This window comes from Engystomops pustulosus, chromosome 1, assembly GCF_040894005.1.
Source record: "Engystomops pustulosus chromosome 1, aEngPut4.maternal, whole genome shotgun sequence".
Classification (NCBI taxonomy): Eukaryota; Metazoa; Chordata; class Amphibia; order Anura; family Leptodactylidae; genus Engystomops; species Engystomops pustulosus.
In genome coordinates this window covers 39,820,529-39,841,561 of record NC_092411.1, presented here as the reverse complement: position 1 = coordinate 39,841,561, position 21,033 = coordinate 39,820,529, and the positions used below count along the sequence as shown (strand labels likewise).

At 41.1% G+C, this 21,033-nt stretch overlaps 1 protein-coding gene across 1 annotated transcript in view; it reads left to right on the top strand.

Annotated features, from left to right (window-relative positions):
- The window catches only part of MCCC2 (methylcrotonyl-CoA carboxylase subunit 2), a 45,080-nt gene that overhangs the window by 6,400 nt on the left and 17,647 nt on the right, over positions 1–21,033 (top strand). Inside the window, exons 3-11 of the mRNA XM_072138855.1 lie at positions 170–254; positions 1,803–1,904; positions 3,536–3,663; positions 4,418–4,530; positions 4,611–4,724; positions 14,019–14,083; positions 17,178–17,277; positions 17,429–17,524; positions 20,207–20,279. Of these exons, the coding sequence (XP_071994956.1) occupies positions 170–254; positions 1,803–1,904; positions 3,536–3,663; positions 4,418–4,530; positions 4,611–4,724; positions 14,019–14,083; positions 17,178–17,277; positions 17,429–17,524; positions 20,207–20,279 (876 nt within the window). The remainder of the gene's footprint in view (positions 1–169; positions 255–1,802; positions 1,905–3,535; positions 3,664–4,417; positions 4,531–4,610; positions 4,725–14,018; positions 14,084–17,177; positions 17,278–17,428; positions 17,525–20,206; positions 20,280–21,033) is intronic.

Genomic DNA, 21,033 nt, shown 5'->3' with positions numbered 1-21,033 from the left:
CAATTGTACCAGTGTTTTATAGCGACACTGGTACAATTGATCCGGGGGCCCGAGTGGGCCCCTCCAGTAACTTGGGGCCCCGGCACTTGCCCGGGTTGGCCGGGTGCTGGCGCCGGGCCTGCACACAGTATTCAATATCTGTTTTATTTGGATGTTTCTTGTTTTACAGGAGGAGGAGAAAAGGCCAGAACACTCCATACATCTAGAGGGAAACTTCTCCCAAGAGAGAGAATTGATAGACTCCTAGATCCCGGGTAAGAAACCTTATTACCACAACATGACATTCACCGAGGTTCACACTGATAAAAGTTATACAATAGTTCCAGGGGAATCCCTCAAATGGATTGTCAGACGTATATACTTTTTTGAGCAAATGGACAAAAGACCTTCAAAGCGTGTATAGAAAAATCTGAACAGCTGATAAAATCTGTCATTGAATTGAAAAAAATGATTGATATAGATGACTAGGGTATCGGATAGATGTTGTCCAGTATATACCACAGATCGGATGTTGTATATACTACAGATCAGTCCTCAATGTCAAGTTTGTGGGGCTCTAACACCATAGGATAGAAAGCAGACAGCTCCATTCTTTGTTCAGAGGCTGAACTGAGCCACTGCAGCTTCGTGTAGCCATAATGAATGAGTTTTGTTTTCATACTACATTGAAACGATCATCCATGAATGGTTTGTAAGAATCTTATTCTTGCTTAACTTAAAGGGAACCTGCCGCCACATTTTTCCCCACATACAGCCCTGTTATCTCACATCCCTTGCATCCTAATAAAATCAACTTTATCTTACCTGGCATACAGCCTGATCCTGAGCGAGTCACGGATGGGGAGGGGGGCTTTATGTTCTCCTCACTCACTTCTACTCCACGCTATGTCGCCTCCTCACCATTCAGCACTCATGAATAGGGTGGTGGTGGATAGGGAAGAGTAGACATCCATGGCGGCATGCTGCAATGTCATGTAATCAGATACAGTACATACATGGGGTAGATTTTTCAAATGTTAGTCAGTTAAGGGCCTTAGATGACATCACTTTGGTCACCTGAAATGAAGTGGAGCATGGGGGGCAGTAGAAGTGAGTGAGGACAGGAGGGCCACCCCCTCTGACTTCCTCAGGATTTGGCTGTGTGACAGGTAAAATAACATAGTTGATCTCATGGGGATGTGAGAGAAACAGTTTTTAGCTAAAATAAGGCTGGAATTTAGTTAATAGGCCTCTATGGGAACCTGTCACTGGGTAGGTTCCTTTTAAATAAAGAAAAAAACCCTTTTTATTAACTGCTGCGACGCAGACAGAATTGTATAGGAATCCCTCTTTTCTGTAAACCTGATTAGGTGAAATATCGAATATCTACCCTAAGATCTGAGGGATTAAGTGGACAGATTTTTTGCGTGGGGTGTGGAAATATTATTGCACCAGTGAGAAAGGGTTAAATCACATATGGCGGATTTTGTGTAACAATAACCACAGGCACATTGTCTATAAAACTAAAGTGCTAATATGGTTCTGCCATGGTTTTAATCTTCGGGGTATCGTTTTAGTGAGGCTTTGAGTTTAAAACCTGGTTTTTGGTAACCTTTCAATTGGTATTTTCTTTCTTTTATTACATTTCTATTGTTTTTCGAAGGCAAAAATAACATTGCTGTATTACTCTGCATCTTTATTATAAAATGGGAACTTGACAAATCCATTATGGAGTCAGTGAGAGCCACTCTTGTGTGTCTAGTATCGGATCTCATTATGACTTCTCATACGATTAATACACTAATAATGTTCTATTTTATTAGGTCCCCTTTCCTGGAATTCTCTCAGTTTGCTGGTTACCAGTTGTACGGTAAAGAAGAGGTTCCAGCAGGAGGTCTCATCACAGGCATCGGTCGGATATCTGGGTAAGTGATCTAGAAAAATGGGTTAAAGAGGACTTATCAGGGCAATTTGGGATACTTAACCATCCACAGGTCCTTGTGAACCGGTGATGTGGTGTCCCAGATCGCACGTTAGCTTTCCCTCTGTGACCGCTATAAAAATAAAGCTCTATGATTGCCTCATTCCGAAACTCTGCACACCTGCGTAGCGCACCCCACCTTCACTGCGCATGCGTCGTGGGTATGGTGCGTGCGCAATAAAGCTGCGGTGTACTGCTCCAGCTTCATTGAATTGCTGCTCAGGTGCGGGGAGCATCAGAGATGGGCCTCATCAGACCCAACTCTAGGTAAATATAAAGATTTTTATATTTTGGCAAGCTAGAGGGCAATTTGGGACATAAAGACCTGGGAGTGATTTGGTGTCCTAAATCTCCCTGACAGGTCAGTTTTAAGTAAACCATTTACAGGCGGTCCCCTACTTAAGAACACTCGACTTACATACGACCCCTAGTTACAAACGGACCACTGGATATTAGTAATGTATTGTACTTTAGTCCCAGGCTACAATGATCAGATATAACAGTTATCACAGGTGTCTGTAATGAAGTTTTATTGTTAATATTGATTCTTATGACAACCCAACATTTTTAAAATCCAATTGTCACAGAGACCAAAAAAAGTTCTGGCTGGGATTACAATGATAAAATATACAGTTCCGACTTACATACAAATTCAACTTAAGAACAAACCTACAGAACCTATCTTGTATGTAACCCGAGGACTGCCTGTATTTAGGAATCACAGGACCTAGCAGATGTAGCAGTCATCCCCTGTGTTTAGAACCGAAAACCAGACATTTTTCATTTCACATTTCCTAGATTTAAAGGGGTTGTCCATTTTCAGCAAATAATTCATATGGTTTTCGTAAGGAAAAATTATCCCATTTTCATATATACTTTCTGTATCAATTCCTCAAGGTTTTCTAGATCTCCGCTTGCTGTCCTGCTATAGAAAGCTTCTGTGTTTACTTCCAGTGGATAGAAATCTGTCCCTGGTGATGTGATGGCCACGCAGGTGCACGCGCCTTTATATCACAGAGAGTAATAGGAGCTTTGTGATAATAACGGCTTGTGCACATGTGTGATGGGGCACAAAACCTCTAAGGGTCCGGTCACACGTCGCGTTTACTTCATGCGTTTAAAAACGCAACTGAAGGGAGATTTGCCTAATTGAACAGCTGTTAACACCTGCGTTTACAAAACGCATGCGTTAACCGCGATGTTAATGCATGCGTTAACAACTGCATGTGTTAACCGCTATGTTAACGCATGTGTTAATACTTGAGTTTTGTAAACGCAAGCAGTAACAGCTGTTTATTTAGGGAAATATCCCTTCAGCTGTAGCAATGCGTTTTTAAACGCATGCAGTAAACGCGACGTGTGACCGCACCCTAAGTACTGCAGTCTCTATTGGCAAAAAAACCACAAGTGTATAGCATACAAAACTGACACAAGGTGACCTGCCATCCGCTAAACTGATGTCATTTGTCAGCAGTGTCCGGCTGATATTTTGGGATGGCTTTCTCGATCTTGTGTTGTTATATTATATGTATGTTATATTGTAGACATGATTGTGTGTCTTGTCTTTTTCCACAGAATTGAATGTCTTATTGTAGCCAATGATGCTACTGTGAAAGGAGGCACCTACTACCCGATCACTGTGAAGAAGCACCTGCGGGCACAAGAAATTGCTATGCAGAACCACTTACCTTGTGTATACTTGGGTAGGATGGCTTTAGACTTGGAAGCAGTTTATTGCTTCCTTATCACTATTATTCCTGTTTACTTTTTAACGTCCAGTTTATTTTTTTCTAAATAACGTGCTGTACTATTACAAAATACGGACGGTCCCCTACTTAAGAACATCCAACTTACAGACGACCTCTAGTTACAGACAGACCCCTCTGACCTCAGGTGTAGCTCTTTAGATGCTTTACTATAGTCCCAGACTGCAATGATCAGCTGTAAGGTGTCTGTAATGAAGCTTTATTAATAATCCTTGGTCCCATTGTAGCAAAAAAGTTTGAAAATTTAATTGTCAAATTCAACTTAAGAACAAACCTAAAGAACCTTTCCAGGACGTAACATTGGGGCTGCCTGTATTACAATTTTTGATAAGGGTAAAAAATGTTTAAACCTCCTTCCTGCAGCTGCCACTAGGTGCATCATGGAAATCTACCAAAATCTTTCATGATAAACCAGGGACACTAAGGGTGATTGCACACGTGGCGTTTTGAACCAGTTTTTGGGCCGTTTTTAAGCAGTCTGACTTACTGCTTAAAAACGGGCCAAAAACGTGTTCAAAACGACGCGTGTGCAATCACCCTTACTCATAGACCCAGGCACCGTGACTGTGGTAATCTCCTTATATTAGTAATCCATGTCCTCTTTCCTTCTAGTACAGTCATTGAGTAGGACAAAGTTTCCCCCTGTTACCAATGGTTACACTGAAATATCTTCTATTTTATTTTATTGCAGTGGATTCTGGTGGCGCTAACCTCCCCCGTCAGGCCGATGTGTTCCCAGATCGTGATCATTTTGGTCGAATTTTCTACAACCAGGCAAGGATGTCGTCACAAGGAATTTCTCAGGTGACCCTAAAATTTGGTATATCTTGTTCCCTGCACAGAGCTGCAGTTCCTAATATTGAATAACCTTTATTCTTCTGCAGATTGCGGTAGTCATGGGCTCCTGTACGGCAGGTGGAGCATATGTACCCGCTATGGCTGATGAAAGCATCATTGTTCGGAAACAGGGAACCATTTTCTTAGGCGGCCCTCCATTGGTAAGTAAAAAAAAAAATAAAACATATATGTTAGAAGACAACAAATACCATATTTTGGTGTAAAGCCTCGTAAATATTTTCCTAATAAAAATAGTAGGAATTTTTGAAGTTATTTGTTTTTAATTTTTTTGAAGCGCCTCTGATTTACTATTTATAAGTAGGGACAAAGTTAAATCATAGGGCTATAATGTACCATATTTTTCGGACTTTAAGACGTACATTACTATAAAATGCACCACAGATTTGGTCATCGGAAAAAACAGAAAATATATTTGACAGTTACAATTTCCCTGTTGGTCACTCACAATCACAGCACACACAGCTCTGCTGCATGTATTCACTCTCACACACCGTTCTGCTACATCAATTCACTCTCACACACAGCTTTGCTACGTCAGTTCGTTCACCTGCAAACGCTGCTCCGCTACATCAATTCACTCGCACACACAGCCCTGCTACGTCAGTTTGTTCACTCGCACCCGCTGCTCTTCTATGTCAGTGTGTTCACTTGCAGGCTCTGCTCTGCAACATCAATTTGTTCACCCGCATGTACTGATCTGCGTCGGTACGTTTACTGGTACCTGCTGCTCTGCTACTACCACACAGCACTTCTTAAAGGGGTTTTCCCACGAAGGAAAATTTTTGCATCTCAATCCCCTAGTGTTGTTAACACAATAATGATCATTTTAACCCCTTACTTTACATTTTTACTCTGTGTTATTGCTGTTTTAGCTCTCATCTCTCCCTCCACTGCTCATTGCAAAATCCCAGGGTGTGGGCGGGGCCTCTCTAAGCAGACACATTACTTTATTAACCATCTAGTTTTGTCGGGTGACAATGTGGTTACATTATCAGGGTACAGGTGTATATGCACTTTCATCTGGCTTCTGTACTAACACACTGACGCAAAGAAGGAGAAATGAGAGATGCATGAGATGAGACCGATGGACCGTTACACGGTGAGCTCTGCTACATCTCACAGATATGTGCCTGCCTCCCCCTTCCCTCGGATCACTTATCTCCTGGTGTCTGTGTGAGCTCTGTGCAGGGGGCGTGGCTACAGCCAGTACTCTCAGCACAATCTCACACAAAAATCTAAGATGGCTCCTGACCCTAAGTCAGAAGTTACAGGGTCGTGTCTAGGGGCAACTGAAATTGTGTACAGCAGGACTGATAGAGACAGGTTCAGCTTATATCTGTGAAATGCTGAATTTTTGTTAATAACAGTGAATTAAGAGAATGTGCTATTTTGTTATCCTAAATAGATATAAGAAAGTTGTCTTCTTGGGAACACCTCTCAATGATGCAGACTATTTTCACTCTTATTATTCCACACTGCATACATGGGAGCTGGAAAAATATTCCAAATGTGGTGAAATTTGCATCTCATTCTTGTGGGCTTCATTTTTTATGACTTTCACTGTGCGCGCCAAAAGATACTTTATTCTTTTGGTTCCTTACGATCCCGGTGATACCAAATTTATACAGGTTTAATGTGTTTTAATACATATTCACAAATTAAACCAATTCTGTACAATGGTGTAAAAGTCGTGTTTCGGACGTTTGGGTGCTATTTTCCGTTGTGTGGTTCATCGATGCCAATAACCGTTTTTATATTTTGATCGGGCATTCTGGGACGTTACGATGCCTAACGTGTTTGTGATTTTTACTGTTTTATATTTTATCAGTTCTAGGGAAAGGCCTCATGCACACGACCGTATGGTCTTTTCTGCTCTGTATAAACGGCTGTATTGTGGCCGTAAATATGGGACATATTGAGACAGTATGGCAATGTATTGCACCGTACCTGTATAAAATACGGTGGGCTGGCAGATGTCTGACTATTGGCTGACAGAACGCACCTCCCACTGTGCACGTAGTTGGCCCGTATTTTATATGTTGCCAGTGACTTCTATGGGCCATACAGAACGGGAATACGGTGGAAAATAGGACATGCTCTATATTGTTATATATCTCGCTTATGGTACGGTACGTTACGGTGGACAATACGGCCATGTACATGGATGACCGTAATGCCCAGTGGAATGCATATACGGCTGTTTTTATACGGTCATGTGCGTGGGGCCAAAAGGGGTGATTTGAATTTTATTTTTTTTTCCCACTATTTCTTAGACCCTTTATGGTACTTTACTTTGAAGTGGTCATTACCCATTCGATGCTGCAATTTCTTTTGGCCACATCCCCGGATCAGTCACACATGCATCTGACATCACTCTGACTGATTTTCTTATGGATACATCCGCATGAAAGTGAATGTGATAAATAAAAAGTAATGAAGAGGATGCTATTTTTTTCCTTGCTGCAATTTTTGAACAATACGGAATATTAATGTAATTTAATCTCTCTTCTGCTGCGGCTGTGCCGTATTTTGTGCCTTTTATTTAAAGATAAGTTCATGGGCAGCTGGAAATCTGTATGAAGTTTGTAAAGAAACTTTGTATTGATGAAAATGTCCTGCAGTTGTTCCTAGAAATTGGCAGCTCACAGGTGAAAATAAAGAAGTTAGAAACCACATCCATCACAACCACAAATCTGTATGTAATACATTTCTGTCAATTCTACATATTTTATGCGGATTTAGTTTTTCTGAAATCTGGAACATGTGCAGATTCTATGTCAGGGATCTCCAGGACTTTGCTATTAAAGACTTGCTTTAGTATTAGCTGTCAATAGCAGATGTAGTAGGAGAGTCCAAATACCAGCAGCTGAGGGAATGTGCTGGGGCTGCACCTTTTATAGAGATTGCCAAGCACAACTCTGTAGATTTTATAGCCTCTCGCCTCAGCCACATGCACTTGAAGCTTCAGTACCACTGCTAAATGTATAGACCAGTGTTGGCGAACCTATGGCATGGGTGCCAGAGGTGGCACTCGGAGCCCTTTCTGTGGGCACCCAGGCCTTCACTCCAACACAGAGTTTGCCATCTAGGACTCAATGCTTTCTCCTGTGATCCAGTATATCCCAGAAAGTGCCATGCTCAGCGCTATTTTAAAGCAACATCCTTGGCTGCCAGGACTACAGGAGGAGCGAGACGGTGTGGACAGAGATGGATTTTCATTTGAGCTTCTGCTCTGGGTCCCCAGATTCTTCCTCTTCAGGGGACCCTGGAGGGAAGCTACAATCCAAATTTCTCCATCATCATTCTATTGTATTGGTGTATTCAGTACGCCCATACGATTAAAACCTGTGATACAGCAAGAAGCAATAAGTTACTACTTAAATTGTCATGTTGGCACTTTGCGCCATATATATACGTGGGTTATGGTTGTAGCTTGGGCACTCTGTCTCCAAAAAAGGTTCGCCATCGCTGGTATAGTCCCAAAACTTGGTTACTATTTAAGTGCTGCAACCCCTATAATGATGATAATGGTGATACCAGGAATTGGATTATTTCAAAGAAATGGAAAACCTCTTTAAGGCCCAGTTCACACTTGCATAAGGTTTCTTCGCTACATTCTCTGAGCTTCCTGAAAAAAACTAAGGAAAAAAGCTGGTGCTAGCTGTAATAACTTTGGGGGTACACACCATATTTCTGATTGTGCCTCTCCTGTGATGGTGGAAGGACTCGTGTGCGGTAAATGCTGAGCTGGTCGATATGTGTCTTGCAGTGATAAATATTCAGGGATCCTATTGATTCCCTTTCTCCTTCTTGTGGAATTTGTTACCAAGTGTTAATTAGGCGTCGCTGGGTGCTGCTGCCCCCCGCCTGTGCTGTGCATCGCCCTGCGCTCTAGGGAGATGGCGGCTCCGTGCAGCCACCTGCAGATTGATTTCTGCATTCACTTCAATTAAACTTGTGGAGAGGCAGTCATCGATAAAGAGCAGTAATAGGACCTCAAGGAATCGCTCTTTTATCCAATCTCGGCAGACTCGTGCAGAGGAAATATGCAAATGGGACCTTTGTGTTTGTGTGTCTTTATTATTGATTTTAGCATCATGCACCCAATGTGAGATCTATTGAAATCCTATAAAAGAAATGGAACTTCTAAATCAAAACTGCTCGAAAGTGGCCAAAACTGCACCTTCCTCCATTTATCCTTCTGGTAGTTACAAAAGGGGGGTATCTGACACTGTTTGCATATATAACCCATATAGTAATTTAGTAAATCTTAAACCATAACATAATGGTGCCATAGCATACTGTCACCCTCTTCAAAGTCTGAGACCCATGAAGATGGCTGAGAGCTGCACTTGGCTATCTCCATCTGTCTGCAGGATGTTCTGCATGGGCTCCTCCGTTGCCATCTATCTATCTATCTCAAGTCATATCATATCTATTAAATGCACTAGACTACCACTATTATAGTTTACTGTATTTGAATTGGTTCATGACTATAACCTTCTGATTCATCAGTCCCTTTGCCACATTTATATTTATTTTATCTTTGTTGTCATCAATTTTTACCTTTTGTGCCTTTCTCCCTCTCATGCTTTCTATCAATTATATATTGATTTACATATTTGCCAGAATGCACCTTGCTATATTGACTGTTTGGGAGTGTATGATTCATTCTAAAAAATATTTTAGATGTTTTTTAACCTTGTAAGTATATGAATTTAATAAAATCTATTCTTGTACACATCCGCTTTTTTCCTTGGTTATGATTTTGCCGTTTTGGATGTGTGTACCTATATTGGAATATACTTTGCCCCCTTTTTTGTATATGCAGGCAGTCTCCGGGTTACATACAAGAAAGGTTCTGTAGGTTTGTTCTTAAGTTGAATTTGTATGTAAGTGGGAACTGTATATTTTATAATTGTAGCCCCAGACAATTTTTTTTTGTCTCTGTGTGACAATTGGATTTTTTATGTTGGATTGTCATTAATTGCAGAGAACTTTAATAACTATTACAGCAGTTTATTAGTAGGGGACCGGCTGTATATTATTGTCTGGTACCATTGGCATTCTGAAGCCAAAGGATCTAAACCAATAAATGGAAAAGCAGCCTGCTACATACTGGACTCCTCAGAAAGTATAAGTGAAAACGGGTCTTCTTTATTCAACATATATGATCATATAGAAGTTGCGGTGCAATAAAAAGAGCTCATGAAGCGAAAAAAGTATACGGTCCAGCCAGTCTCCAAACACCAGGTATCTTTATTCAAGGTTGCATCATAAAATAAAATCCACTCAGACAGATGGTCACAGAGGCCTCTGTGACCATCTGTCTGAGTGGATTTTATTTTATGATGCAACCTTGAATAAAGATACCTGGTGTTTGGAGACTGGCTGGACCGTATACTTTTTTCGCTTCATGAGTGTTTGCCCCAGCAGAGGGGTGGTCCGTGCCGGAGTCGACACTTCACAGGAGGGGTGAGCTGGCATCTATGTGCCTTTTCATTTACCAAATAAAAAGAGCTACATGTTTGTATTTTTTATTGTTGCCTAATCATATGATCACAGGCAGGCGTATTCACAGGTCATAGTAGGTAACTTTATTAGGTAACATTTCCCCCTAAACTAAAAACTACCGTATATGCCGGCGTATAAGACGACTGGGCGTATAAGACGACCCCCAACTTCTGCCCTAAAAATATATAGTCTGTATAAGACTACCCCTCTCCCAAATGAAAAAAAGTCTGCTTAAAACTTTGCAAAACAAACAAGAGAGCAAGTGCCTGGTGATCATAACTGTAAGCTGCGATATTAATGAAGATCCGACATGCTTCTGTAAGTGCCGCCTGTGACCCCCAGCTCTGTGACGCCGACCGCTGTGACAGGGCGGCTGCATTAGCATACAGCGCGCCGCCCCGTCAGCGCGTACTAAGCCTCTTCTAATGACTGTGAGAGGCGGACTGCCGCGCATGCGCGGCGGTCCCAGGAAGCGGCTCTCTGCCCGCTGACGGGGAAAAAAAACACCTCACACAGTGCGGCCCCCATATATCCGGCGTATAAGACGACCCCCCACTGTAGCCATTATTTTAAGGGGTTAAAAAGTAGTCTTATACGCCAGTATATACAGTAGTCACTATATTCTAGTCTTGTTATATCTACCATCATGATACACCAGGGGCACTCACTCATAAATCCAGGCACTATAACTGTGGTAATCTTATATTTGTTATCCATGGACTCCTTGGTTCTAAAATCAACTTATAAAATTACGCTAATGAGCTCATGGGTTTTACCAGAGCACTTCTGTGCTGTAGCTTCACAAGTCTGCGTCCCCCTACCCTCCCCTTTAATCTCACTGAAGCAGGGGAATGGGGGAAAGTGCTCTTTGCGCAGTGTAACAACACGTGAAGCTACAGTGCAGATGATAACATTCTCTGGACCCTTTAGCATGATTTTAGAAGGAAGGAGGCCATGGATAAGCAGATTACCACAGTCCCAGTGCTTGGCTCTATGAGTAAGTGCCCCGGGTCTATAATGCTTGATTTTGAAGGTAGATTTTTTTTTTAAAGTCTAGTACTCTATTATGTAAATGTATTTACAACTTTCATTTGTTTTTGGAAAATTTTGAAGACTCACAGTGCAGCCTTCTTATGACTCCCATGAAGTGGTAGCCAGGCTTTGTGAAGACCTGAGTGGTGATAATATCTTGTTATCCAGGGACTGGGAAAACAGGCTGTAAGGACCTAGACATAACCTGCAGAGGTAACCTACAAATTCCATCCATTTTACATGAGTCACATAAGCACAATAATACTAAAGATAAGAGGAAAATGATTGTCCCCCACATTTCTTTCTGCTCTTCACCATCTGCCATCAAATGTTTCTATTCATACCAGGCTTTTTGGATGTAATACAACATCTCAGGTTTTAAATGGAATTTGGTGGCAGATGGTGAAGAGCTGGAAGGAAGATGGTGGACAATCACTTCTAGATAGTTTTCAGACATCTTATAGATCACCATGTTTTCTCATAAAAGATGAGTAATGGTTGACTAAACCAGCGTTCCTTGAATTTTCCCAGCAATAGCAGTTTATGGAGTTTAGGAACGGATTAGGGAACATGGATAACAACTCAGTCCACTGCTCTTCCCTAAGAAGATCTACATCTGCCTCCTACTTAGAACATATTGTAAATGGAAATTTGTTTTGGTAGGAGATAAGTAATTGTCTCTAGACAATTATTTGACAAGAGATGAAGCTCCTTCGGTCTTCTGAACCAACTAAAGCAGCTCCATTAGTTCCAATGTTTATCCATACCCTGTACAGCATTTCTAAGGTATGATGAAGATGGAGGTCCTGGTGAAAGAAGTTTTGGGATACATTGAACAGTTGGTGTAATTCAATTTCAACTGTCCCTCCAAAAATAACTGAGGCACCATGCGGACACCCTTAGCTTTCCCACCTTACGAAGCCCTCCCACCCTTTACCCTTACACCATAATCCTGTAAGCCTTCTAGACCCAAAAAGGATTTAAGCTTTTGCAATATTTTAACACCTGTTTTATATATTAGAGGGGTAAAATGGTGTTTCAGCTAAGAGAAATAAAATTTCTAGAAAGTGGAAAATTATCGGCTCACGAAACAACCAACGATACTCCAAAGCTATATATGTAATATGCGTTATACAGTCTTTTCTGAGAATTAATACTTGGCAGGTTAACACAATTCATAAGACATTGCCGAAGGGAAAAAAAAACTGCACAACCCCTGGGATCACGTATAGCAGTATAGCAAGCTACACATAAGGCCTCCAAATCCTGGTGATAACCACAAATATCATAACGGAAGCTCAATAAATATACACATCAATTATACACATTTCTCAAACGCGTCCATCATACAGGGGGAGATTCATTAAGATTGGCATTTATAACGCCAGTATTAACTCTCACTGCCAGTGGTCCGGCGCCCATATACACCAAGATGGGGTGCAAACTCCTCCCATTCCGATCTTTAGATGAGAACTGAAGTAGCAGACTTTTGCAATAGTCTCTGCCATTTTTCCAACCTGCCTCGACATGCATGTATAAACTCCGAAACTGGTGGGGAGAGGGCGATTCATATGGTTTCACCGCCAGCAAAATGTTGGGGAAGTTATCATGAATCCTCCCACGCTATGTAGAGAAGAAGTACAGTGGGGATGCCATTAGGGTTCTTTACTTTGGACACCAAGGCTGAGATTTATCACAAGTCTCCTAAAGCAGAACTATTCTAGTTGCCTATGGCAACCAATCGGGGCTCAGTTTTCAATTTCCCACAGCTGTTTATAAAATTAAAACTGAGCTCTGATTGGTTTCCATGGGCAACTAGAACAGTTTTACCTCAGAAACTTGATGATAAATCTCCCCCCCCAAGTTTCAGAAGATCTAAAATGACAACCGCTTTTCGGAGACTAATGGATTTCTACGATTCTGTTACTTTAGGTCATTAGATACACAGTTATGACAGGGATGCTAAGCTCCAGGCGCATTGCCATCTGCATGAGGCCTGTGAGCCATAAGCATATTTGGCCCCACAGACACAGTGCATTTACAGGATATACTGGACTGAACCTAAAATAACTGAACGGAAAAAGTACATGGTGTACGTTTGTTGGATTGAACTTGCTGTAGGGAGTGGGAAACGAACACTTTTACCTCAGACATTTCTCATAATTCACTCCCAATATGTTTATGGTTCCTCTCATGTCTCTTACACAAATGTACAAATGTACAAGTGAGTCTGTCTCGTCTCCATTTATCTCTTCTCATCCTCCAACCTTCCCTGATAATGCTTTTCATTACTAAATCTCCACTGAATTTGGAGGGAGTGAGGAGTCACAGCAGCTAAGGGTGAAGACACATGTGGCGTTTTTAGGCCGTTTTGGGACGTTTTTATTTAGTGCGTTTTCACATCGTTAAAAACGCATGTGTTAAAAAACGCATGCGTTTTTGAAAAACGCATGTGTTTTTTGAAAACACATGCGTTTTTGACAGGTTTGACCAATTATCTTAATTCAAACTGGTCAAAAACACATGCGTTTTTCAAAAACGCATGCGTTTTTAACGATCTGAAAACGCACTAACTAAAAACGGCCCAAAAACGGCCTAAAAACGCCACATGTGTCTTCACCCTTAGTCTACACCTACCAGCAGGGAGTACTATTCCTCATAGACAAACAGAGGCCCTTCTGAGATCTATAAAGCTTGTTGAGAGGTAAAGCACATTTCATGGAAAGTGAAATAAAAACAAATCCGCTTGGAGGTGTTTTTTTTTTAAAGGTTTTGTGCAGTGACTTCACTTATACATGCCCTTTAATGCCCCCTATATATGCTGTCTTCTAGAATGTAAATCTATAATAGTTATATCCTGATGGAGTATATTTTTCTCTTGTTATCAGGTGAAGGCTGCTACTGGGGAGCAGGTGTCTGCTGAAGATTTAGGAGGGGCAGATTTGCACTGTAGGTAAGTTATTACATACAGCGTTATTTGGTCAGTGCTCTGGCTTTACCAGATCGATTTTGCATAGAATTTCGGAAAATCTCATGTACGTTACTACTGAAAATGCTGTAGAGTTTCCACATGCAAATTTTCAGGTATCCAGCTGTGTCTTTCCATCCTGCTACCTCCTGCTGACGTTTCAGCCAATGGGGGACAGATGCTACATTATTGTATCCACCCCCGACCTCCACTGTGCATGTGCTCAAGGAGGTCTCTAGTGATGTAACTGTCCATATAAGACAGTAACAAATCACTGATGCTCACTCCTCCGCTCTCTTGTAGGGTAGGAGCAGGATGACATATCCCACTCTGTGAGAAAACAGTGGGATAAGTCTCTACCCTAGATTGTAAGGGCCCTATATCTCTAATAACTATATCTATCTATATATGACTTAGTCTGAGAATACCATATTGAAACCTTTATTACTATGAGACTTAGGGCTCACTCAGACTTGTGTTTTTGACTGCTATCTGTTTTTCTTGCACATAGCTTACTGACCCATTGATTTCTATGGGTCTATTCACATGTCCATTTTTTTCACTGATGTGCAGACTGTAAATTGCAGCCTGCACTATTTTTAATTTTCACTTTCGGATCACAGACTTCCATATGGATATGCAAAAAATCCGACTGCACGCAGATGCCTTCTGTATAGGGTCCATTTTTTTTTCCCGCAGAAGTTAGGGAACCTACTGGGCCGGGTGCAAAGTAGATTAGAAGACCATACCACCATAAAAAAAAAAAAACAGATGCAGATACAATACTGACTGCTCACGGACATCACATGTCCACATTCTTGTACAGACAAGCAGTGGACACATCAAACATCTACATCATCAAACATTTCAATAGAATTTTGTCCTATTTTTTGTTTTGTGAGCATATAATGAATCTGAAGATGGTAAAAGTGCAATTATAGAGCCCAATACCTAAAATCATCTGAAAATGCGGTAGTACAACCATTTCCTCAATAATAATTGGATCTGTGACTATAAGTATTCCAGTGTGAGCCATTCCCTCTCAGCTTTGTTTTATGAAGTCTGTCCTCAGTACATGGCTTGAGAACATTACGTGCATGTGATCACATAATATTAAGTAATAATTCTTTTATACGGCTACGTTCTTTCTGCGCCTGGGCGGACGTCTTGCCGTTTTTCTACACTGAAATTTGTTACTCGACTGTCGTCAGCAGTAAATTCAATTAACTAAATCCCCCAGAGCAACGTGTTGTGTCCGGTGTAAACGAAGGAATGTTCAGGGAATGTGATGAATTATTAATAGTGATCTCACTCATAGCCTAAACCTTTGATTTAATGTTTAAAGGAACTCGTACACTTTTTGTGTGTGGTGAACTGTGTGTGTATATATATATATGTGTGTGTCATGCACCATAATTAGTTGTGAATTATAATTATAACAACGTTACTATTTCTCTTAAATGTCACAAAGACAGGTTCCCCTGAAAATTCTTCTACTGGGTGTATAGAGAAGAGTTGTCACCAAGTACCAAAAGACTAAAAAATTAATAACTTTATTGTAAATATTTGCAAAATATATGTAATTAAAAACCAGCATGACTGTGGTAATCTTCTTATATCCATGTTATTCATGGCCTCCTTCCTTTAAAAATCAACGTTAAAATTCTGCTAATGGAGGTGTAACCACAGCCCCTACCTGCTGCAGATTCACAGCTGTTACTCTGTGCAGGAGCGCACCCTCTCCAACTGTGTGCCGAGACGTCCTCTTCTGCAGTGTGATTACATCAGGCTAAGGGAGCAGAGGAGAGGATGACAGAGTTAACAGCCTGTGAAGCTGCAGCATGGAGGGGTTTTTGTAACACCCCCTCAGAGCCCTCTTGGATCACTGGCATACTTGTAGTTGACTTTAGAAGATAGGAGGCCATGGATAACAAATATAAGAAGATTATTACAGTCATGGCCCCTAGATCTATACAGAAGTGCCCTTGGTTTATAATGCTTGATTCTGATGGTAGATTTTCTTTAAGAAAGTAATAACTTTATTGTACAATATTTAACCAAAATGTTTCACCATATCATTTGGCGAGTCCCATTGTGACTTATCCGCATGTATCACCCTGAAAGAAGTAGTCGGGGCACAAATATTTCCACAAATAAAAGGAGATGACTACCTCACCAGATTATAATAGAGCAGACAATAATAGTAATGGTGACCCCCACAGAAGACTAACAATAATGGAAACCCCCAGAGCATTAATACAGGAGACGCCAAAGCAAAAAATATAACCATCAACCCCTTTCTTGGCACCACACTGCGGCTTGTTCTCTCCTCCATGTGCCACTCTGCTCTGTGTGCCATGCTGCTTGTATGCGCTGGCATCAGCTGGGAGCAGTACAGCTGACAAGTACTTGCCACTCCTGGGTCCTCTACTGCTCCTGGGGGCTTTCTGCTCAGTGTTCTTAACCCAACGCATACAACCAGTGTCAGGAGTCATTACACAGAACCGTGCAAAAGGAGAGGATGTGGGAGCAGTCAGGACTTCTCAGCTGCACTCGCCGTGACCCGACATCCTGCATCAATGGACACTTCCATAAGTTATGCAACCTCCGTTATGAAAGAGCTCACTTTACTCTGTCAGCAGGGTGGTAACCACAACTCATGCTTGACAGGCTGCATGTTGGTTGTTTATCCTCTTCTAGGCTTTTAGTTTAGATGAATGTGTGTTGCACTTTACGTACATGCTCAGCAGTGAAGCTCCTCCACTGGAATAAGGCACTGGGAAGGAATGGCCACATTTATCTAGGCACTACTAGAGCGACCAGGAAAACAGGACTGTGGAGTCAGTCAGTGACCATTTTGGTGGAGCTGGAGTCAGACGAATGAGGGGAAACTGAGGAGTTACAGACAGAAGTTTGGCTCCACAGCCTTGGGGGTTTTTTTCTATATACTGGATAAATTGAGTCTGTGGGTTAATTGGTAACCTAAAACTGTCAAAAAAACTCTTGAATTTTTTTTTCTATTTAGTAAAAGCATTTAATATAAAACATAAATTTTCTTATTTTTTTTTTTTTTAATTAGAAAGTCTGGTGTCACTGATCACTATGCAGTAGATGACAACCATGCCCTTCACCTGGCACGGAAAACAGTGAGAAGCTTGAACTATAAAAAGAATCTCGATGTAAGTAGCAGATAATGCGGACACAGATGGACTGAATATACTGGTGCTCAGGCATCTGTCATTTGGAGTAATGTTCCTGATTTATAACAAATTAAAAACATAAAACAAGAACCCAAGTGTCATAGGTGACCGACTTTGTTTTTAATTCAAGGTGACTGTAGAAAAGCCAGAAGATCCGTTGTTTCCAGCAGATGAACTGTACGGGATTGTTGGCGACAATTTGAAGAAGAATTTTGATGTCAGAGAGGTAATAACGCTGAAGAATACATAGTTTTCATACTTTACAATAGTGACTTATAAGGATTCTTACAAAGGCAGTGTCTCTCCATAATACCCTTCCTGACTCGCACACAAGCAACTAACGTTTGTTGGTGAACAAGTGTAACACTAGATGATAAGTATAGTGTAAATAAGCTTATCCATCAGTAGCGGCTCTTGGCCATACAATGAGCCATTGAAAATAATGGATGATGTAAAAATGAGTGCTTCCTAGCCCTGCTGTTCTGCTGTCCCCTCCCCGGACATTTCTATTCTGGGCTGCTGGCTCAGCTGTGTACTTGATGTGATCTGTTATATACATATTGGGACAAACATAATCTGCTCCATTATGTTGCATAATATTCAGCATAAGATTTATATAATGGTGCACATCCTCCAGTCTTTAGTATTGTGGATGTGGTGGCCGGGCCTCCTGACACTGCGGGCCATGTAGCATCTGCTATGGTTGCTACCCCTGTAGATAAGACCCTGGACCTTCGAAACAAAGTGTTCAAAGCATTTTTTTTAGTGCATTCACACACATGTGTGGGGGATGTATATACGGCCAATATGTGTCCCCCATACACTTGTATGGGCTCGGGACCCTGTGCGGGAGCGGTACGGTGCATATATCGCTTGAATGTAGCCTTACACGGTTTTCTTGAAACTGAAGAAATGTTGCGATCAGTAAATCAGAGGCCTGATATTATCCCTGTATGGGCTGGGTGAATTAATGTACCATGTACCAGCGGCATAAACCCTAAATAATAACTTGTATAACACAGTAATAACAATCCTTCTACTGTAGTTCCTTTATGTTGTAAGGTTGTTGAAAAAAATGCATTTTATTCCTCCTTTTGTCTGTTAGAGATCCCGTCTAGGAGGCTGGTGAGCTATTGGATGCAGTCAAGTTCTCCTCACCTTTGCTTAGCCGCCGACCCCCACCCCCCAATATTATCTCACTGTACTCTTCTCTGTGTTTTTGTGTGTGTATGTATATTATGTACAAGATAGGTTCTGCAGGTTTGTTCTTGAATTTGTATGTTAGTCGGAACTGTATACTTTATAATGGTAGCTCCAGGGTCTCTATGACTATTGGATTTTAGAAAATGTTGGGTTGTTATAAGAACCAGGATTAACAATAAAGCTTAATTGCAGACACCTTTAAAAAACTTTTATAGCTGTTTATTGTAGCCTAGGACTAAAGTACAGTAAATTACCAGCATCCAAGGGTCCGTTTGTAAGTGTCATCTTAAGTTCTTAAGTAGGATACCACCTGTGTATATGTGTATATATATATATGTGTATATATATATATGTATGTGTGTGGCCTCCGTTACGGATGAGCATCAGACCAGCAGCTTGGACAGTCTCATGTGCGGTGTTACCTGTGGAGCCTACCTGGGACGTGCAGGCCGGGCTGATCTTTAACACAGTAGACAGGGAACAGAAGTAATTTGTTCATCATTTCTTTTACTAGGTTACTAGAGGTTGCAATCCCTATTCAGAGGATGGGAGGATTTAACGTTATCTGACGCTTAGGTCATAGCTTTTAGCTAAGTGAAGGTTGAATACACGTCACTCCTGGTAGTACATGGCTGAAGTTGGTGCTCAAGTAAGGGAACCACCCTAATTCTTTGTAACTAAGTGAAAATACCCCGCTGTCTTCCATTTGCACTCACAGCAGGAAAAGGCTAATATGGAAAAAACTGAAATTAAGTTGCAAAGAAAGAAAAGAAATCCATCTTGACGTCCCTTGGCGTCATCTAGAAGTGCGGCGTGCAGACAGAAATGTATAATCTCCATCACACATATTTAGGGGGGCGGCGGCTATTCAAAGCTTTTCTATTAGAGAAGCATAACCTGCAGGTGAACGTTTCCTTTAGCGTCTCGCATCAAGTCTTAATTCATTCCCGACAGTCCCTGACATTATTAATTACTGAGGGAAATTGTTCACCGCTGCTACACGTTTTATTTCTCTTCTCATTCACTTTGAATTGATAACATGACTTTAACCATAGTCCGTAATAAACCGCAGGAAAACTTTAGGGTTCTTGGTAGCAGATCGGCTGATAACAAAAGTAGCGATTGTACTACGCTGCATCTAGAGACTCTCCTACAACAAGTGGGCGTTACAACTACCAATGAAACCATCCAAAATAAAGCGCCAAACTGGGTTGCGCATCGGGCAGTACTTTAGCAGCTCACATAAATATTCTCAGGCAGGAGACCATGCACCATAGTAAGAAGTGATGCAAGGAATCCCTGTCTTCCGTCTGTACTGCAATAACTGTTAGTGTCTGCACTGTTCAGATTCATATTTCAGAATTGCAGCTGCTCTTGCAGTGCCCTTCCCTCAGAGCTCAGAGTGACTTCTATTGTATTTAACTTTAGGTCTACACCTTTTACTCAGAGCAGGAAGGGTGGGGCCTTTCTAGTAGTTTGTTGGAGAAATACAATATCGCATCACTGCTTTTTGAGGACATTCCCCACATGCTTCAAGTCCAGCTACAATTCTGAAATATAAATGCATCTTTCACAGCCCTGCTGGTAACACCACACAGAGGTATTGTTACAGATCTGCAGGGACAATACTTTACATTGTCTCCTGTGTTCATGAGGAAAACTGGAAAAAAAAAAAACCTGTTCAACATTTTCTCTGTTTTTATAGGTCATTGCTCGGGTTGTAGATGGAAGTAAATTTGATGAGTTTAAAGCACTTTATGGAGACACCTTAGTTACAGGTACAATGATCACTTACATTTGTATTTCTCTTACTTCTTACTGTATGGTGATATATATATAGTGATAGATATAGATATATAGATATAGATATATAGATATATATATGTCTCATGTCTATGTCATCTTTTTTTTTATCTGCAAATAGGAATTTTCCAGTTTTGTGTGTACACCATATTTTGGATCCCACCATCCAAATAGACCATCAAAATCAAGCATGATAAACCAGGGGCACATACTCATAGATCCAGGCACTGGGGGCCTCTACCAGAGCACTTCCCCTTGCCCACTGTGTGAGATTACAGAAGCCAGATGGAGGGGGGGGGGGGGGGAAGTGCTGAGCGAGCAGTGTAACAGTCTGTTAGGTCCAGAGAACATCTGGATCTCTGAGTAAGTGTCCCTGGTTTATCATTATGGATTTTCATGGTAGATTTTCTTTTTTCAGAATGTGTGAAAAAACTGCTTTCATTTTTATGTGGTTCATTGTGCAGAAGTTACATGGTAGCCGTGTTCTATTCTGTCATGGGAATTACAATTCCAAAGTTAAATTAAAAAAGAAATGATCATAATGTGTTTGTGGGCTCCATAGTCTGATAACATTTCCATGTATCTTGACAGAGCTGGATGAGAGCTTATCTTTTGCAGCTGTAATTATTATTGGTGCATTTTCGGAGCATTTACAACTTTTTGGTGGCTTATACCATCTATTTTGGAAAATGCATGTTTTGTATATACGATATGATAAACTTACTCAGT